General features: G+C 51.3%; 1 protein-coding gene across 2 annotated transcripts; it reads left to right on the top strand.

The window, feature by feature from the left end:
• The first annotated feature begins 533 nt into the window (after nt 1–533).
• On the top strand, nt 534–13,882 carry PSMD13 (proteasome 26S subunit, non-ATPase 13). 2 transcript variants are annotated; one of them, XM_018044421.1, is made up of 14 exons: nt 534–718; nt 1,957–2,035; nt 7,011–7,045; nt 7,127–7,182; nt 7,407–7,450; nt 7,636–7,722; nt 8,162–8,333; nt 10,876–10,955; nt 11,034–11,159; nt 11,665–11,727; nt 12,328–12,408; nt 12,638–12,754; nt 13,324–13,407; nt 13,475–13,882. In XM_018044421.1, exons 1-14 carry the CDS (start codon nt 624–626, stop codon nt 13,484–13,486), a joined length of 1,131 nt encoding a protein of 376 aa, XP_017899910.1. In that variant the 5' UTR covers nt 534–623; the 3' UTR covers nt 13,487–13,882. The 2 variants fall into 2 exon arrangements, with proteins under 2 accessions (XP_017899910.1, XP_005700142.1); XM_005700085.3 differs by having other exon boundaries at nt 535–718; nt 13,324–13,882.
• The last annotated feature ends 6,539 nt before the right edge of the window (nt 13,883–20,421 follow it).

The raw sequence follows: 20,421 nt of genomic DNA, 5'->3' as shown, positions 1-20,421 counted from the left end.
CTCAGCTTGTCCCGCCCCTCCAAGCGCACCTTCGCCAGGTCTTCGCGAGCCCTTACCCTAGCCTCACGTTCTCTTTCCCCGTCCCAGCAGCCCAGGTGGAGGTGGACGTCAGGTGGGGGCGGTTTCCTATTCTGTTGAGTTCCCGCCTCTGGTTCCCAAGACCAAACCTGGAACCTGCATTTCTCTACCCTCGCTCTCAGCTTTTTTCTGTTGAGATGGAGATGAGAACTAACAGTTTGGGGGACGCTTTTTGTGGTCAGGCATCATATTTATACTTAGTCCTCGCAAGCCCCTACTAGGAAGGTGGTATTGTTAACCCGACTTGAATCAAGAACATTGCGTCACAAAGGTCACAAAGCCAGCTCGACCGAGGCGCCCGTACTCTTCAATGCCTCAGTAGCACGGCCAGCTCCGAGGGGAAGTCCGTTACAAACCCTGGAGAGAACTGGGTCCAAAGCCAAGAGGAGCGGTTACTATGACAACCAGCCGGCGCCTAAAGCTGAGCATAGTGCTCCCAGCTTGCCTCGCGTGACGCAGCGCCGGAAGTGAGTGAGCACTTCCGGCGGCCTTCTCTGCGCCCTGACATCGCCGCCATAGTGCTTTCCCCGGTTGTTCCTGCAGTCATGAAGGACGTATCCGGCTTCTTACAACAGAGTCAGAGCTCCGGGCCCGGCCAGGCCGCCGTGTGGCACCGTTTGGAGGAGCTCTACACCAAGAAGTGAGCGCCGAGCCTTAGGGCCGTGGGCCTCCTGGAATAGGAGAGCGACAGGGGGGGCGGGGTGGGCCTGGATCTTGGTGGACTGAGGGCGCTCGGACCCGTGTGGATTGAATGGGGACAAGCTAGACAGAGAAGGTGTGCTGAGGGACCCGGAAGGCAGGACCGAGGAGGGAAAAGGGTGACATCTCGCAGGGCTGAGGAGAGCCAGACTGGGTTTTGGGATCTAGCGTTCGCTGCCTTCTGGACCTGTGACTGAACAGATACCGATGTCTTATAGTTAGCCTTGTCATAACCTACTGTTACTTTTCTCAGCAGTCTGGAGAAACGAGACCAACCAGAGACCAGGGCATTTTTTTCCTCTGTGGATTCTGCCGCTAGTTGCTAGTGGTTGCTGGCGTGCAGCCCCTTCGCCCCTGCGTTCCATTGCACTTCGCACTGGGCTTTGTGCACCTAGAAAGATCTTAGAGTACGGGTTTGTTTAGAACCAGGATGAATTTCAGAACAGCATCAGTTGCTAAACAACCACGTCTTTTTAAATGAATAGAATAAAATGTTAGCTGCGGGTTAGTGATTTTTCACAGGGAAACACAGCTCTTGTAATACTCCCCTGTTAACAGCCTTAGCCTTTAGCATCGAGTCTTTTCATGGATATTCAATATGTGTTTTGATGATAGCAGCCTTCTGCTATTAGCAGATTTTGAGGGAGAAAAATCTTAGTTTTTGGCAAATAATTGCTTGTGTAGCCCTTTGTACTTTTCATCCATTTTGCTTGCATGCTTAAAAATTAGCCTTTGGTTTCAAATGCGCTGTGTCATTGTTCTAGAGATGTTCTGTATTAGCTCGTTCAGTCCTTCATCCTGTTCATAAATGAGGAAACTGAAGCCCAGTTTAAGCTCCTTCCCTGAGGTAGTCAGCTAATAAGTAGAAGAGCCAGAATTTCAAATTCCATACATGTGATTCCAAACTCCTTGTTTCCAGTCGAGCCTTGCAGTAACCCTTTGAGGTAATCTAGAAAGATGTTCTCCATTTATAGCTGAGAAAAGAGAGTGATCTCTCGGTGACATAACCATTGAGTGGCAGAGACAGGGAAAGAACTAAGCTTTAGAAAGCATCTGCTTTAGCTTTCTTGTGTTAAACATTAGAGATGATGCATGCTTGTTATTTGATAGGACCATTGCAGGTGAAGGTGTCTGTGGCTGGTGTTGGGTTACAGGTCTTAAGAGTCTTGTGTCTTTCAGGCTGTGGCATCAGCTGACACTTCAGGTGCTTGATTTTGTGCAAGACCCCTGCTTTGCCCAAGGAGATGGTCTCATTAAGGTAAGTGATTTGCCATGCTGTGTCACAGTATTTAAATATGCTGAGGTACTTTTAAAAATAAAAGGTGGATTTCTCAGTTATATATATATTTATATAAGTCTACTCAGCAATCACTTTATGTCAGGTACCATTCTGAGTGCTTTACACATTTATTATCTAAGGGGACGACCGAGGATGAGATGGCTGGATGGCATCACTGACTCGATGGACACGAGTCTGAGTAAACTCCGGGAGTTGGTGATGGACAGGGAGGCCTGGCGTGCTGTGGTTCGTGGGGCCGCAGAGTCGGGCACGCCTGAGCGCCTGGACTGACTGAGCCGAGGGAGGCCTGGCGTGCTGCGGTTCGTGGGGCCGCAGAGTTGGGCACGCCTGAGCGCCTGGCTAGCTGAGCCGAGGGAGGCCTGGTGTGCTGCGGTTCGTGGGGCCGCAGAGTCGGGCACGCCTGAGCGCCTGGCTAGCTGAGCTGCTCACAGCAGCACTGGTAGACCAGCACTGCTGCTGGCCTGTGTCCCTCATGTCGAGGCAGATGCCAGCGGCTTCAGTGGCTGGTCATAGATCACAGCTGGTTAGTGACAGAAGAAGACTCAAACGTAGACATTCTAGCTGCTTCTAGAACCCCAACCTTGTCGACATCTGTGCTTGTCGACAGTTGTTGTAACTGCCGTCTCTCCTCATCCCCTCTCCCCCGCTGACTGCTTGTTTCCCCCAGCACTGTGTCCTGGGCAGTGTGGGGATGTGCTTCACTGGAGAGTGGGAGGCTTAGTATCATGGAATGCTGCTTAGTATCATGCTGCCTGTCACAGAGCCTTGTAGAATTTTGTCAACAGGAAAACACACTCTGCCTGAGCCTTTCCCAGATCCCCTGCTTTCCACCCCACAAACCCCTCCCTTTGCCCAGATTTGTTTACTGGTAGACTGCTGACTCGGAGAAAGCAATGACACCCCACTCCGGTACTCTTGCCTGGAATATCCCATGGACGGAGGAGCCTGGAAGGCTGCAGTCCATGGGGTCGCTGAGGGTCGGACACGACTGAGCAACTTCACTTTCACTTTTCACTTTCATGCATTGGAGAAGGAAGTGGCAACCTACTCCAGTGTTCTTGCCTGGAGAACCCCCGGGACGGGGGAACCTGGTGGGCTGCTGTCTGTGGGGTCGCACAGAGTCGGACACGACTGAAGCGACTTAGCCGCAGCAGACTACTGACTTGATGAACGTGAGTTTGAGCAAACTCCGGGAGTTGGTGATGGACGGGAAAGCCTGAGCTACTGCAGTCCATGGGGTCACAAAGAGCTGAGTGACTGAACCGATCTGAGACTACTCTTTGAAATCTTTCTCCTTGGTGCCTTTCTCTTGGGTTCTGAATGAATTAGAGGTGTATAAGTGCACTGGAACTGAAAGCTAGTTTGTAATGATAGTTTCAGTTATTTGCTTTAATTCTTCTTATAGTGAAGCTTACCACTTTGATATTCCACCATCTGGGCTTCTAAGGCTTTCTTGTGGTTTATATCTGTCGGTTTGACATTTTACTACTCAAAGGAACTTGTAATCTTCTGTAGCCTGGAGATTTTGCTGGCCATGCTATCTTTTGGATTATGTGAAAAAATGATAAATTACAGGTGTCTCAATATTTATTCCCTGAGGTTCTATATCATAGTGGTAATTATGAGTGATAACTCATAATTGCTCATTTCTATTCTTTAGTTTCTTATCTTCAAATCACTTTCACCTCATAGCAAAATATTTGCTCAGCCTTTTGGGAATGTGACATCATATTTAGGTCAGTAGATTTGTTTACTATTTCCTTAGACAAAATAAACCTTTAAAAATTATTGGGCCCCAGCCCTCATCATTCTCAGATAGATAGTGTTGACAAAAATGCGAATTAATAATCAAAAAGAAATAGGGAGGATTTTATTTGAGCCAAATTGAGGATTATAACGTGGGAGACAGACTCTCAGAAAGCTCAGAGAACTATGCAACATGTTAGGATAGAAACCAAGCCCCGGGCAAAAGCACAGTCATCCATATTTGAGACACAGGGTAGTACATCAGAATGACATACTGATATTTTACATACAGTCCATCAAGGATGCATGACCAGGTGAGGTCATACAAAGAGAGCAGCAAGTCACCTTGACCACTACAGAGCTGGAAAAATACGCCCTTCATTTAAGCAGTTACATTGTGAGAAGAAAGGAAAAAACTGGCGATTATGGTGGAGCAGGCGCCCTAACGCAGATGCGCAGTGCGGGGGAGGGGGAGGCCCAGAGAAAGAAACTCATGTGTCATTTTTCTTGTCCTGCTTAAAAATATAAGTTGTTTGTGTTAATATTCTTTATTCAGTTTTAAGTTTATATATTTTAGTGCTTAATATAAATTTATTTCATCAATAGTATCGATGAATTTTCAGTCACCAGAAATAACATTGATTTTCGAGACTTAGTGAACTTTTTGCCTTAGAGAGTTTTTTTTTCCTTAGGTAATTTTTTAGGTAAATCATAACACATCAGAGAAGTTGAAACACTCCCTCTCAATGATAAAGGTATCTTTCAAATAGTTGTCTGTGATGAAACAGCCATCTTTTAACGTTGGCTCTTTGCCAGGTGCCTGATATAAATATCTAACTGGCTGCTACAGGTTCATTTTTCCCCCTGAGTTTTTTTGAGAAATAATTGGCACCTATGGACATGGGTTTGGGTGGACTCCGGGAGTTGGTGATGGACAGGGAGGCCTGGCGTGCTGCAGGTCATGGCGTTGCAGAGTCAAACACGACTGAGTGCCTGAGCTGAGCGTTGTCTCAGTTGACGCTGTCCAGTGTAATGATCTGATGCACGTATGTATGCAGAGTGGTCACCACAGTGAGGCTGGGTGGCGCACCGCCTCACGTTGGCACTGGCTTGTTTTCCTTGTGATGAGACCTTGTGAGATCTCCTCTCCAGGGACTTTCAGGTTGACTGTGCGGAGCGGTTAGCTGTCGTCACGGTGCTGTGCACTCCCTTCCCCAGGATTTAGTTATCTTACAGAGAGGAGTTTGCACCCTGACCTGTTGGCCATCTCCGCCCCTGCTTCTGGCAGCCACCATTCTGCTTTCTGTAGGAGTTAGTGTCTTAGGTTCCACGTGTAAGTGAGGTTAAACCGTACTTGTCTTTCTCTGACTCACTTTGCTTCACGTAACGCCCTCAAGGTTCATTTGCGTTGTCACAGGTGGCAGGATTCTCGTTGTTTAGGCTGAGTGATATCCCATTGTGTACATATATTCACCACATTTTGTTTCACAGACATTTCCACCTTTCAGTCTTCATACCCAGAGGAACCTTTAACGCTCCTTATCCAAAGCTGACTTGTCTGAAGCTTCCCTCTCCCAGCTTTGCCCATACTGGGCACTCCCTTTGCCACCCTGTTGCCCAGCTGTGAGCGCAGAGGTTGTCATCAGCTCCCCCGTGTGACCTGCCCATGCGGAGCAGGCCTGGCTCGGCTCCTTGCAGGTTTCTCAGACTCTCTGTCGCCCTCACCGCCTTCGCCCCCCTCTCTCCTGTCATGGTTGGAGAAGGCAGTGGCGCCCACTCCAGTGCTCTTGCCTGGAGAATCCCAGGGACAGGGGAGCCTGGTGGGCCGCAGTCCATGGGGTCGCTAAGAGTTCGGCACTACTGAGCAACTTCACTTTCATGCATTGGGGAAGGAAATGGCAACCCACTCCAGTGCTCTTGCCTGGAGAATCCCAGGGACAGGGGAGCCTGGTGGGCTGGCATCTATGGGGTCACGCAGAGTCGGACACGACTGAAGTGACTTAGCAGCAGCAGCAGCAGCTCCTGTCATGACCGCTGGTGGCCTCGGCTGGTCTGTCTGCTCAGCCCTTTTCCTTCCCGTCTCCTTTGCATCCAGCTATGTGTGTAAAATACAAATGTGATTGTGTATGTCCGCTGGGATAGCTTTGACTTCAGGATAGAGACCAAGGCCCCTTCTCTGTGTCCTTCAGAAGTGCTTCTGAAACATAATGCAGCTACTGCTTCGGTGCTTTTGCTTATGTTTGTTCCTGTCTGGAATGGTGTCCCAACTACCGCCTCTACCACATCAGATTTGTCCACCCCTTACTGCTCTTCATCCCTCAAAGCTCAACTATCAGTTTCTGAAATAACCTTTGCAGTCTCTCTCATTGGCTAATCCAGCTGTGTGCCTTTTTTCCTTGCTTTATAAGTCACAGTGTTGTCATTTATTTGCTTGCAAGTCTGGCTTCTCCACGAGGCCAGAAGCTCCTCAGAAGTTCAGTTTTCATCTTTACACATTCTGTGCTGTAGTACTTAGTAAACAGTCACGATAAGTACTCAAGTGTTTGCTGAATGACTGTGATATTGGATAATGGGACATAATTAGCCTGCAACCTTCTGACCTCTTTAGTTAGTGAGCCTTTCAAACAGATAGTCTGTTTTATTCAGAGAATACTTTGGAGGACAAATAGATGAATTGGTCCTTGGGAGAGTCTCATGGGACAAGGTTCTAATTCTAAACGCTAGGGGAAGAAAAAAACTCTAGCTTTTTTCAGTAGTTTATTGGTGATCATTTTAGAATTATCTGTCTATTTGGCTGTGTCCGGCCTTAGCTCTGGCACTCAGGATCTTTCTGGGGTTGTGAAGACTCTTTGCTGAGGGACACAGACTCTCTAGTTGCGGCATAAGCTCGGTTGTTGCCATGCATGGGCTCCATTGCTCTGCTGCGTGTGGGATCTTAGTTCCCCAACCAGAGGTTGAACCCATAACCCCTGCGTTGCAAGGTGGATTCTTAATACCTCGACCACCAGGAAAGTCCCTAGTGGTGATCATTTACGTCAGCTTAATAAGCCCCAATTTGGGTCTTCTACTATTCAGCACACACTTATGCAGTGCCTGCTGTCTGACGGGTGTCATGCTAGTGTCTAAAGTCTTGATTTTGCAGAATGAAAGACATCTTATAATTACTCTCCGTGTTTGGGTTCCACAGCTTTATGAAAACTTCATCAGTGAATTTGAACACAGGTAAAAATCTTCTGTTTGTTTTTGTTTTTGAAAATGAATACATTGATTTGTTGACGTTCAAAGACTGGGTTTTTATTTCAGGGTGAATCCTTTGTCCCTGGTAGAAATCATTCTACATGTAGTTAGACAGATGACTGGTGAGTCTCTTTGTTTCATAAAGGAGCAGATCCTAATGCTAATTAAAATGATCTCAAAGTATAAGTTAATTCGGCTTTTGGATTTCAATAGATAATATAAAATGCTCAGTCTTGTATTTTATGGTCTAAGCCTAAAGATTATCCCACCTGTAAAGATGGGCACTTTACAGGTACAACAGGATACTCCGGTGCTGATGCTCCTGACTTTGGTCTTTCTTTTCTAGATCCTAATGTGGCTCTTAGTTTTCTGGAAAAGACTCGTGAGAAGGTAAAATGAAGTTCGAGCCAGCTCTTTTAAAACATACGTGAATTACAGTTTGTGTCTGTGCCCACTGTTCACAACTCTGGAGACCAGTGTGTTCGTAGTCATGCAGGTTAGGTCAGTGTACAGATGCCTTCCCTGGTACTCCACTGCCCACACTTCTGAGGGTCCCTCGTTTCCGATGTCTCCAGGTAAAAAGTAGTGATGAGGCGGTGATCCTGTGCAAAACCGCGATTGGAGCCCTGAAGCTGAATATCGGTGACCTTCAAGTCACAAAGGTGAGATTGCCACAGAACCGGTTTATCGTTGTTTAAAACTGAAGGGGAAGGAAACCCTAATTTTCCTCTTTGTTTCGTTTTACATAACTTTAAATCACAGGAAAGTTGCAGAAATAGCACAGAAGACCCTCCCTGCGCTCACCGCGGGGCGCTGTCCGCGCCGCCCCTCGCGCCCCGTCCTGTGCTCTGTGTGCGTGCAGGCCCACTCCCCTTGTTCCGAAGCCGCGTAAGAATGAGTTGCTGGTGCGATGCCTGTTACCCTTAAACAGAGTTCTCTCCCTGTGAGCGCGTGCATCCAGCAGGATTCCGCACGGGACGAACTGAAGTTTTCCATTTTAATGGAGCCAGATTTATCGGTCTTTGTGGCTTATGCTTTTCGCCTTGTCATGTTACTTGGAAAACGTTTAGGGTAGAAAGCATTCTTGCTTCCTGTGTGTAGGAGACTATCGAAGATGTTGAGGAGATGCTCAGCAGCCTCCCTGGGGTGACGTCCGTTCACAGTCGTTTCTACGACCTCTCCAGCAAGTACTATCAGACGACTGGGAGCCACGCGGCCTACTACAAAGACGCGCTGCGGTTTCTGGGCTGCGTTGACATCAAGGACCTGCCAGGTAACACGGCCAAGAGGCCTGTGTCCCAGGAGGAGCTCGGTCACATGGCCTAGGAGCGGTGACATGCCTGAGGCACCTGATCTCAGAAATTACCGGAATGTGTTTATTTCTTCTAGAAGAAAGCCCGTGTGGTAGGAAGAGTTGTTTAAGCCTTAGTTTTCGCGTTTGTTTTCAGCCTTTAATTCACTGACAGTGAGGCTGACCCTCATGGCCCTTTACTGTTCCTGCTCCGGGACTGCTCCTTTCTGTGGTCTGCGTCAGTGAGAGGGAGAGTGATGTGAATGCCTTGACCCCCCGCAAGGCACCGTGGCTGCCCTGAGCCTGGGACTCTTGTCATGAAATGGAAGTGCTACACCCAGGGCAGTTCAGTTCAGTTCAGTCGCTCAGTCGTGTCCGACTCTTTGCGACCCCGTGAATCACAGCACGCCAGGCCTCCCCGTCCATCACCATCTCCCAGAGTTCACCCAGACTCAGGTCCATCGAGTCCGTGATTTCATCCAGCCATCTCATCCTCGGTTGTCCCCTTCTCCTCCTGCCCCCAATCCCTCCCAGCATCAGAGTCTTTTCCAGTGAGTCAACTCTTTGCATGAGGTGGCCAAAGTACGGGAGTTTCAGCTTTAGCATCATTCCTTCCAAAGAAATCCTAGGGCTGATCTCCTTCAGATGGACTGGTTGGGTCTCCTTGAAGTCCAAGGGACTCTCAAGAGTCTTTTCCAACACCACAGTTCAAAAGCATCAATTCTTCGGCGCTCAGCCTTCTTCACAGTCCAACTCTCACATCCATACATGACCACAGGAAAAACCATAGCCTTGACTAGACGGACCTTAGTCGGCAAAGTAATGTCTCTGCTTTTGAATATACTATCTAGGTTGGTCATAACTTTTCATCCAAGGAGTAAGTGTCTTTTAATTTCATGGCTGCAGTCACCATCTGCAGTGATTTTAGAGCCCCAAAAAATAAAGTCTGACACTGTTTCCACTGTTTCCCCATCTATTTCCCATGAAGTGATGGGACCGGATGCCATGATCTTCGTTTTCTGAATGTTGAGCTTTAAGCCAACTTTTTCACTCTCCTCCTTCACTTCCATCAAGAGGCTTTTTAGCTCCTCTTCCCTTTCTGCCATAAGGCTGGTGTCATCTGCATATCTGAGGTTCTTGATATTTCCTCCCGGCAATCTTGATTCCAGCTTGTGTTTCTTCCAGTCTAGCATTCCTCATGATGTACTCTGCACAAAAGTTAAATAACCAGGGTGACAATATACAGCCTTGACCTACTCCTTTTCCTATTTGGAACCAGTCTGTTGTTCCATGTCCAGTTCTAACTGTTGCTTCCTGACCTGCATACAGATTTCTCAAGAGGCAGGTTAGGTGGTCTGGTATTCCTATCTTTTTCAGAATTTTCCACAGTTTGTTGTGATGCACACAGTCAAAGGCTTTGGCATAGTCAATAAAGCAGAAATAGATGTTTTTCTATAACTCTCTCACTTTTTCCATGATCCAGTGGATGTTGGCGATTTGATCTCTGGTTCCTCTGCCTTTTCGAAAACCAGCTTGAACATCAGGGAGTTCACAGTTCATGTATTGCTGAAGCCTGGCTTGGAGAATTTTGAGCATTACTTTACTGGCATGTGAGATGAGTGCAATTGTGCGGTAGTTTGAGCATTCTTTGGCATTGCCTTTCTTTGGGATTGGAATGAAAACTGACCTTTTCCAGTCCTGTGGCCACTGCTGAGTTTCCCAAACTTGCTGGCATATTGAGTGCAGCACTTTCACAGCATCATCTTTCAGGATTTGAAACAGCTCAACTGGAATTCCATCACCTCCACTAGCTTTGTTTGTAGTGATGCTTTCTAAGGCCCACTTGACTTCACATTCCAAGATGTCTGGCTCTAGATTAGTGATCACATCATCAGGGCAGTAAATTGCAAAACTCTTCCAAGGATTTGGGGGTGGAAGAAAAGTGGCCAGTGACTTTCAGAGTTAGTGCAAGAAGTGCGTGTTTACAAAGTAGATTTCACCCTATTTTAGCATACTTCAGCTGTGTCACAGTATACTGTTGAAGCCAAGGAGATCAGCAACTCCTAAAATGGTTAGTGCAGTTTTAATTGCTACATTTCAAGAAAACTATATTGGAAAAAGCAACTAATATGGTCAAGAAAATAAGGGGACCAAATGTAGGTTAATTCTAGTCTAAAGAGGCTAAATGTGGTGGCTCTAAGCTGGATAAGAAATGGTGCTGCTTCCCACAGCAGGCAAGAGGGGTGAGGAGCACACCCCACCAGGCAGTAGATATACTGAAAATACAAGTAGATTCACATACAGTGAGGTGAAAACAAGCAATGAATGCCTTTCCTACCAAAGCTGCATATATGGTTCCAGGTACAGCCTGAGTCAATCCAGTACTTGAAACGAAAGAGCTGATGTTAGGGCTTTGTAATATAGCCATTACAGAAAACAGTTTATTTTCTATGGGATATTTCTAAAGCAAAACAGAACTGATTCTTAGGCCTGGGGTGTAACTGGAGGTGTGTTGTTGCCATAGTGTCTGAGCAGCAGGAGAGAGCTTTCACGCTGGGACTGGCAGGACTTCTTGGCGAGGGAGTTTTCAACTTTGGCGAGCTGGTATGTGGACCGGGGGGCACAGATTCCTGAGCCCGGGGAGGCTGAGGTGCTGTCAGCTGACCATGTCTGTCCTCGCAGCTCATGCACCCTGTGCTGGAGTCGCTGAGGGACACGGACCGGCAGTGGCTGATCGACACCCTCTATGCCTTTAACAGTGGCAATGTAGAGCGATTCCAGACTCTGAAGACCGCCTGGGGCCAGCAGGTCAGTCCCGTGGGATTGGCTGTGCGCCTGCGGAGCTTGTTCACCATGTGTCTGTTGGTTTATTGAGCACCTTCCTTCCCCATGCTAGGCCCTGGGGTCGCTTTGCTCTCTAACCCTAACCCTTCCTGCCTTTGCTTGTGCCAAGAGTCCTCTTGAAGCACCAACATACACCTTGTGGTCCTGCCCCCTGGTGCTCGTGACAGCGGAACAAATCTCACTCTGTAAATTCTTGGTCTTAGAAAACCCTGGGTCTTCAGCTAAGCACTTTCCTAATGATTTCCTGAGAAAAATGAAGTTCCGTTCACTTGAAACTAATAAAGACCCTCAGTGATCTCAAGTGGGAAATGTTTGGGCCCCTCAGTGATCTCAAGTGGGAAATGTTTGGGCCCCTCAGTGATCTCAAGTGGGAAATGTTTGGGCCTGCCCACTTTTTTTTGCCCTATTGACGACTGTAGAAAGAATTTCAAAGCCCAGGTCAGGTAACTGATGTTGCGTTGCTTTACAGCCTGATTTAGCAGCCAATGAAGCCCAGCTTCTCAGGAAAATTCAGCTATTGTGCCTGATGGAGGTGAGCAAGACCAGGGCCTGCTTGGCGATCCAAGACCCTGCCGGGAGCCTCGGCCCTGCAGACTCTGAGGGCCCTCGGGGTTCAGCTCATGCTGTGGTGGTGGTGGTTCTCCTGACCCTGCCCCCCAACCACCTCTGCTCTTCCTTTGCCACCACTTGCCTTTTTTAGTTTGTGTTTGAGCCTTAGCTTCGGTGACCCCTTCTCAGGATGGGATTCCCTGTCCATCTGTGCTGAAAGAGCTGTGGCCGGCCTCTCTTCATCTGCCCGCCCTCTGTCCTGCACTGGAGCGTAAGCTTCTGGACCGGAGGCACTTTGTGTTTCTGGGTCGCCGCAGTGTTGCCAGTTCCATGCACAGCCCTGGCACGTGGCAGCCTCGAGTACTCATTCAGGAAATGAGTAATGACTGTTCTAGAAAACAACCGTAAAGCCTGTCTCACCTTCTTGTCTAGGAATGGGAAGCTTAGTCTGAGTTAAGATAAGATATGTGACTAATACTAAGAATATTTTAGTATCTGGGGTACTGATAAGGTCTATGTTTTCGGATCAAGTATTGACAAAAATATATTTATCAGTTCTCTGACTTACAAACATTTTTTCCAGATGACTTTTACACGACCTGCCAATCATAGGCAACTCACTTTTGAAGAAATTGCCAAAAGTGCTAAAATCACCGTGGACGAGGTATGCAGCTCTCACAGTCAGGGTGCTGCAGCAGCAGAGCTGCCTCCTAGGGTGCAGACCCCTGTGTGAGCTCACCGCCCCTCGACTCAGGCCACAAAGACACTGGGCCCCTCGGCTCGGGCCACAAAGACACTGAGCCATGCTCCCCTCGTGTTCCACAGCTGGCGGGGTCCACAGGGATGTGCGTGTTGGCGCCAGAGTGTCTTACACAAGCCCCCTCTCTGCACAGGTGGAGTTGCTGGTGATGAAGGCCCTCTCAGTGGGGCTGGTGAAAGGCAGTATTGACGAGGTGGATAAGCGCGTTCACATGACCTGGGTGCAGCCCCGCGTGTTGGATTTGCAACAGGTAAAAATGTGCTTGAAATACAGAGTTCACCTCTCTGGGTGTTTGGGGTTGTATCTGTGCTGTCTTAGTTTCATTTGGATGGGAGCCATTTGGGAATAAAGCATTGTTAGACAAGAGATTTCAGAGAATGAATTACTGCTCTATGGACTAAGGGCTTTTCAAAGAACCTAGTTTAATGCAAGCTTGAGATTTGAACCCTGCATTTACAGCTTACTGTGATAACAGCGCTAGTTGTGCTCGACGACGGCTTTTAATCTTAAAATTGGTACTCTGATTAAATATGCTTCTGGATCTGTGATTTGAGCTAATCTGTCTTACTTCTATTTTCTGGAAATTTAATCCTCTGGATTTCCTCCATTCTTGCCTGTTTTGTTTCATGCAAGTTTTTCTTACTGTCCTTCTGGTAAGAGTTGACGGAGACAATCCCATCTCACACACCCAGCTCACCCAGCTCTGATGTCCTTTTTAATAATGCTGCCCTAGAGAATTAGCTGGACATTTAGGACTGCCCCATCTGCTGCCACGATGCCCAAGCACCTTAACACGCATGTGTCCTGGCTTGCACGCAGATCAAGGGGATGAAGGACCGCCTGGAGTTCTGGTGCACCGACGTGAAGAGCATGGAGATGCTGGTGGAGCACCAGGCCCATGACATCCTCACCTAGGCTCCCCGGCCTCAGCCTGTCTGTGGAGAGGCTGGTGGAGCACCAGGCCCGTGACATCCTCACCTAGGCTCCCCGGCCTCAGCCTGTCTGTGGAGAGGTGTTTCGTGGCTGATGATCCAGGCAGCTAAGAAGACCTGCGTTTAATCGGGGGTGGGAGTGGGATTCAGTTTTGAGTATGGACTGTTCTTACTGTGCAGATTGTCACAGAGGACTGTCATTAATGAGGGAGCCAGCCATAGGCAAAAGCCTCCTTTCTGGATGCCGCTGTAGCCTGCAGTGGAGAAGGGTCACTGGGGCTCAGGTGAGGCAGCAGGAATGTATGGGTACCTCCAGGAATGGGGAAGAAAACCCCTCGTAGGTGGAGGGCACCCATTCCAGCATTGGCCCCCACTGCACCCACACGTGTGAATGGCTTCTCCAGTGCAGCTTGAGGATGTTTCTGTAATAAATGCCTTGCACTGTCCTTGTTGTGGTTCTGTTTGCTTAGGCTTAGCTCCCAGGTTAAGCGTGTGCCTGAAGTGGTTAAAAAGCAGGAGATGGAACCTGGTGGAAATTTGGCTTTGGTTCTCACCGTCTAGGAGAAGGCATCCCTGACCACACTGGCCATGGGGCAGAGCCAGAACAGAGGGTGGTGGGCGCAGCAGCCAAGGAAGCGAGTCCTGCCTGTATGGTTGCTCAGGGAGACGTGGTGTCTGTTTCCTTCTAACGTGTGTCCACCCATTGCCACCGAGCCAGCAGCTTCTGTGGCCTGAGTACCCCGATGCTGACGGGAACCAGCCTGTCAGCCCAGGGTGGGTCCGACAGCCCAGTCCTGGGCATCCAGGGGGCGTGGGGGAGGTGCACGATGCGCATGCAGAGAATCACCAGAGACGTGAGGGAGAGGGGGCTTTAATCTGATCTTCCTGTCTGTGCCTGGTGTGGCGACCGCAGAGCCTTCATGCTGCTGAGCTCTTCTTGTAGTGATCCAGGTGGTACAGGACCCAGCCGGCAGGAAGCAGGAAGCTGAGGAATGTCGCAGAGAGCGCGATGGCCTGCTCCTGGGTCGGGAAAATGCACGTGAGTCCACTTGGCCCAGGCCGACTGCCTCTGTCCCTGGGACTTAACCAGAGCACGGTGAAGAGCTAGACACGCGGCCCTGCCCCTTGGCCCCCGCTGGACCCTTGGCCCCGCAGTGTTCGCTCCATCTGCCCGACAGCCTTATCTGCAAAATGTGAGCAGTGACCCCTGCCGTTGTAACGGAGGACAGCCTATTGGACTGGATTCTCTGGGTGGGGCCTTTTATCACAGCCCCACCCTCTGCCCAAGAGCCTGGCCTGCTCCTTGACCTTGAACTCCTTCCCACCCAGCGTGCTGTGCACCCTCCCCTCTGGTCACCTGCGGACTTGTGTACACCAGATGTGGTGTCAGCTTGCTTGGAGCAAGTCCAGGGCCCTTTCTCTGAGTGGTGGTCCTGTTCAGAAGCTTGGGTGGGATTCCCTATGGGTGTGTGTGCGCGCGTGTGTGCACGCGCGTGCATACATGTGTGTAGAGGCCACGCCACCTGGCACCCTGTGTTCTCAGTGGCTGCACCCTTGGAGCCCAGTTCCAAAGCACCAGCTATATTTCACCTTCATTGTTTCCTCCTGAAACAGCCAAGACTAGTCGCCCCACCCCTCCCCAGAGTGAATCAGGACGCCGGGTTTGAGACCATCCTTCCTCACTGACTTTTCACTCCCAGAGATTTAAGCAATGTTGGCCTAGAGGAGGGACTGAAGGCTGGGTTCAGATCGAGTCCTACGACCTTGGGCAGTGACCTTGGCTTATTTATGCTTAAAACAGAGATACGTTGTTGACTGTCCTAGAGCCCCAGGGTCGCAGGTTTGCATTTTCACCTGGTCTCTCACAGACCCTCAAAGCAGCCCACTCTTTCCTTCTAATGGGTGGTAAAGCGAGATGCCCTGGGCACCCCCTCGAGCTCGGCGGCCGCACTGCTGTTTACAAGTGGGGCCTGAGAGCAGAGGGCCCCCGCCCACTGACTGACTGCGGCTATGGGAGCCTGGCCTGCGGGCGATGGCTGCGGGGACCCCATTTGGAAACTTGGGACACTGTTCCAGCTGAGGGTCTGAGACTGAGCGCCAGGGTCCCCTCTGTAAGCAGTCCAGAAGGAAGCCCTTCTCCTCTCTGCATCCTGCCCCAAACCCACCTCATCCTGAAAACAGGACCACCTACTCGCCCTGCCTGGGGTAGGGGCCCCCCACCCCTCACCCCCTACCCCTCACCCCCCCGACTCCCCACTGCCTTGGTGGGACCTACCTTCGGAGAAGTGGGTGTTTTGGCTGGCTTGGCAGTGATGTGTGCCTTAGGGACCACCCAACCCCCCAGCGGGGCTTGCAGCAGCCTGACGGTGGGAGCCAACCTCAGCATGGCTGTAGGGCTGAGCTCCTCGGTCGAGTGAAGTTCCGGGCGTGCACACGGTGTGCCCTTTGGTCGCTGGAGCTTTTTATAGCTCGCGGAGGCAGCTGCAGCTGTCCCCTCCTGTCACGGGGCTTGGCAGAGGGAAGCCTGCTTGGAACTGGGAGAGAAAGGGCCTCAGACCAGCAACTCCAGGCCCAGACCCTGCTATGGCTCCTGAGGGGCTTCAGGCTGCTTGCATTCAGGGAGGACTGGCCTCTGGAAAGGACGTTCACTTCTCTGTGGGGAAGGAGCTCAACAAAGAAGCCGGACCAGAGAAGTTGGTTTGAGAAGGCAAGAAGGGAAGGCGACATAATTTAAGAGTTAGCCCCAAATATCTGGGAAGTCAGCAGGCAGTGCGCTGTGGAGCTACTGTGAAGTTCTCTGACGCCAGAATACCTGGTTGAATGGTCAGGCTTTCTCTACCTGAACGTACCGGGTACTGGGTGGCCCTGCTCTACCCTGGGCTCAGCCCGGGGCTAGCCCAGAGGCCGCTGTTCCTTGGGGGCTGGGCTGCGGAGGAGCAGAGGGGAAGTTCAGCAGACAAGACACTCTGAGGATCTGCCTCCAGGCCCACGTGCAGGGACAGGTACTCAGGGCTGAATGCACTGGGTCGGCACCACCTGCTGGCCTCCGGGAGGTAGTTGTAGCGTTGCCAGTCACTGCATGTGAGCTCGAGCCTCTTTCTCTTACTTCTGCGGGTGATGAGCTGTTCATTCCCTCCCACACCAAACACTGGTTAGTGAGTTTGTTTTCACGCTGAGTCTTCCACATTCCTTCTGTGCAACACGCCCTCAGCCCCTGCAGTAAGAACCCTGTGCTAACTTCCCCGAGAGAATGGAAGTGCCAGAGGAGACCACTACCTGGCCCTGGAAAGCAGAGCCACCTGTGGGGCCCAGTCAGCCTGTGCCCTCAGACTGCCTTCTGCCAGAGGCCAAAGGTGTCCTCTGTCCTGTCCTGGGGCCCTGAGTGCCGAACCCACTGAACCCATGCTTGCCCTCCCCACCCAGCCTCCACAGGTGCTCCCCAAAGCAGCCAGGACGTGCCTTCCCGAATACTCGGGTCTCTGCACAGCTCTGCCCAGAACCCTCCAGCAGGGCCCAGAGGCCTGAGTGGTCTGACCGCTGCCACCTGGCCCTCCCTGCTCCCCCTGCACCGAGCGCTGGCTGCCTGTCTTGTCCTGGACGTGCCATGCCCTGACCCACTCCGGTGCCTCAGTCTGGGGGCTTTCCCCTCAGCGTCTCGTGTCTTCAGGGCACGCAGACCCTGAGCAAGTGACATCTCAGGTGTAACTTGTGGTCAGGCCCACAAGGGCAGGCACTGGTGTGCTCACCACGGAGACTTTGGGCCCCAGAGAAGGCTTTCAGTCAATGTCGGATGGATGGAGGGTGGGGGAGGAAGGGATGGGTGGGCGAGTGGGCAGCTAGGAGGCTGGGCGGAGGGTTAAGCTGGAGGAGTGCAGAGTCTGAGATGATGGGAAACTTCGGGGTCACAACCCACTGTCAGGATGACTGAAAGGTTATTAGTGACAGGGATCAAGGCCACAGCCCAGAGTGTGTCCCCAGTTGTCTCCAGACCAGGTCAGTATGGGTGTGAGCCCAGGGGCCAAGCAGCAGCAGGACGCCTCACCACGTTGGTCCTAAGCCCCAGACTTAGGCCTGGTCTCCATCCCCACGAATGATCACACCCCGATGGTGACTGAGGATGCCACTGCATTCCACGAGGAACGTCAGTGAACCTTGTTCTTCCCTGGGGGCTACACCTGTTCTGAATGTGGGGCTCGCTTCTGGGCTGCCAGCCCCGCCTTCCCGGGCCCCAGTCTGACCGCCCTCCTGTAACTCGGTTTCCCAGGAAGGAGCCAAGTCCTGAGAGGCCAGAGGAGGAAGTGTGTCCCGAACATTATCTCCAGCCTCAGGCTGTGGGGGGCGCTGCCCCTCCTCTAGAATAATCCCTTCCGCCTGAACATTTAATTATGGCTTTGGGCTCAGCTGGAGATAAAGCTGTGGATCAGAGGCGCGGTCACCCTGCCCGTGGCGTTTCTTGTCTCACAGATAAGACTTCCAGCCCCCATCCTGCAGGCCTGGCTCTGAGGGAGGCCTCCTTCTCCACCCATCCTGGCTTGAGGGGCTCGAGGTATAGGTGGGGGGTGGGGGGCAGTAGAGTGCCCGTTGTGCTCTGGGGCATGAACCCCAAGCGCCCAAGAAAGACCCTGGCCAGCCCAGTGTGAACAGGTGGAGCCCAGCTGAGGAGCAGGACAGGGGAACTGGAGGCCACTCTCAAGGGGAAAGAGATTCCAATCCTGTACTCAAGCCTGGATGGACACCCGCTGCCTGTCCACCTTCCCCAGCCCTTTTGACCTTCCCAACCTTTCCAAGCATAAACTGGCTCGCCTCACCCTCTGTTCACGCAGCTTCTGGGGCTCAGCTTCAGGCTGCACCCGAACCAGGATTTCAGCCCCCAGAACCAGTCATTCAAACCAAACTCTGTGCCAATCCCTGCTCCCCGACCCACACCGAGGCTGCCGGAGGTGGGAAGCCCAGCACAGCCTCTCTCTCCATCGCCCAAGGCCAGGCTGCCCCCGCCCCACACACAGTGCAGCCCTAAGTCCTCGACTCCCTTTCTCCACTGGAGTCTGCCTTTTCTGGGAAGGAAACAATGTGCCTGTGGAGAAAGCAGTGGTGGCCAAGTGGGGGTCACTTTGAACAAGGAAGTAAAGGGCCCTGAGGGGTGCAGGGTGGGGACAAGGGTCCCCTGCAATAGCTGGACAAACCAAACCGCAGAGGGAGCACAGCCAAAGGCTTAGGCCAACCAGACCCGCTGCGGCCTGTCCTGGGCAGGGGAGGCGCCAGGAAAGCCTCTCAGGGCTCTGTGGACAGAGGACCCCTTCTTCACCCTCAGCACATGTCTGTGGATCCGGGTCTGAGCTGGATCTAGGCCCTAGACCCGTCCCTACTGCCCCCCAGGGCAGGGAGATCAGCCACCATGCACACCATCCTTCCCAAGGGCCACCAGAAGGTCTGGGGCAGACTGTGGACACATGGCACCACCCTGTGACCACACTCGGAACCACAGAAGCTCTTGAGGAAGAGAGGCACTGCCCATGGGGCACAGCCCTGCTCTGCAGCAGACATTCTAGACATCAAGGACCCAGACAGACACACACGGGTGCAAGCGTTTGCACCTTATTTGTATTGCATTGGAAATCTGCTTTCAGCACGTAAAATACAGCTTCTCAAAGTACGCCCTCTAGACCAGAGCAGCAGCAGCACCTGGACCTTGTTAGAACTGTCAGGAGCTCTGGACGGGCCCAGTCATATGTTACAAGACGTCCCCTGCCCAAGGCTTTCTGATGCACAACCAAGTGTGAGAAGTATTTTCACGTCATACGGGAGCTTTCTGCTTCATAACCACTGAAAACTAAATGACCATTTCCAGAGAGGTTAAAAATTTCACCCAGGTTGCAAAACTCACCCTCCACTCCCTTAACCTACAAATATGCACCTCCACTAAGTACTTTTTAGGGTTAGCAAGATGAAACCGAGGGTCACCGGCAGAGATTCTGTGAGAGGCCTGCTGCCCGATTTCTGCCCCCAACCGCCGCTTTGCACACCCCCCTCTGAAACTCAGCTGCTACCCTCTTCACACAGGACCTGCTCAGACAAATGCTGGTGCCCAGCAACAGGGCATTTTCACAGTCCTGTTGGTTTGGTGGGTGGTTCCGTGTTTCGGCTCGGCTGGGCCATGATGCTCCATATTTGGCCCAACATTGTTCTGGGTGCATCTGTAAGGGTGTTTCTGGTGGAGATCAGCATCCAGAGTCAGAACTAGGTAAAAAAGTTGGCCCTCCAAAATGTGGGTGGGCCTCGCCCAATCAGAGGACTGAACAGAACAGAAAGTTGGCCCTCCCACGAGTGAGGACTCCTCCTGCCCGACTGCTTCCTCTGGGACATGCTCTCTTCTCGCCTCGGACTCAGCTGGAACATTAGCTCTCGCCTCTTGCAGGGTTTCAAGCCTGCGTTTCTCAGAACGGAGCTGACAGACAGGCATCCTGAGCCCAGCTCGCCAGCTACAGGTCTTGGGCCTTCTCAGCCTCTATGATCATGTGAGCCAACCCTTATAATAAGCCTACATCTATATCTAGAGAATATCTGGAGAATTTCAGCTAGTACAATTGTATGCTACGTTTTGCCGCAATCAATTAACCAATACTGACAAGTATGCTGTTGTTTCAGTCCTGTCAAACTCTTTGTGACCCTATAGACTGCAGCCCACCAGGCTCCTCTGTCCATGGGATTCTCCAGGCAAGAATACTGGAGTGGGTTGCCATGCCCTCCAGGGGATCTTTCCCACCCAAGAATCAAACCTGGTGTCCTGCCTGCAGGTGGATTCTGTACCCATGAGCCTCCTGGGAAGCCCCCAGTATTGATACACCATTATTAAGTAAATTCCGTAGCTCCTTCGTATTTCTTCACTCTCTCTGACGTCCCAGGGCCCCACGTGACAGTCCTCTCTTCGCCGCAGTCTCCTCTGGGCTGTGACCAGTCTCAGACTTTCCTTGTCTTTGATGAAGTG

Source organism: Capra hircus, unplaced genomic scaffold (genome assembly GCF_001704415.2).
Source record: "Capra hircus breed San Clemente unplaced genomic scaffold, ASM170441v1, whole genome shotgun sequence".
Lineage (NCBI taxonomy): Eukaryota > Metazoa > Chordata > Mammalia > Artiodactyla > Bovidae > Capra > Capra hircus.
Note: the sequence above shows the minus strand (reverse complement) of the source record. Positions and strands in the feature narration are given on the sequence as shown.

Bases quoted from the DNA above. Each gene is read 5' to 3' on its own strand.
- PSMD13 (XM_018044421.1), top strand. From the start codon at position 624: ATGAAGGACGTATCCGGCTTCTTACAACAGAGTCAGAGCTCCGGGCCC. The intron at 10,956-11,033 runs GTATGTGGACCG...CTGTCCTCGCAG, and splicing joins TTTTCAACTTTGGCGAGCTG to CTCATGCACCCTGTGCTGGA. The intron at 11,728-12,327 runs GTGAGCAAGACC...CATTTTTTCCAG, and splicing joins AGCTATTGTGCCTGATGGAG to ATGACTTTTACACGACCTGC.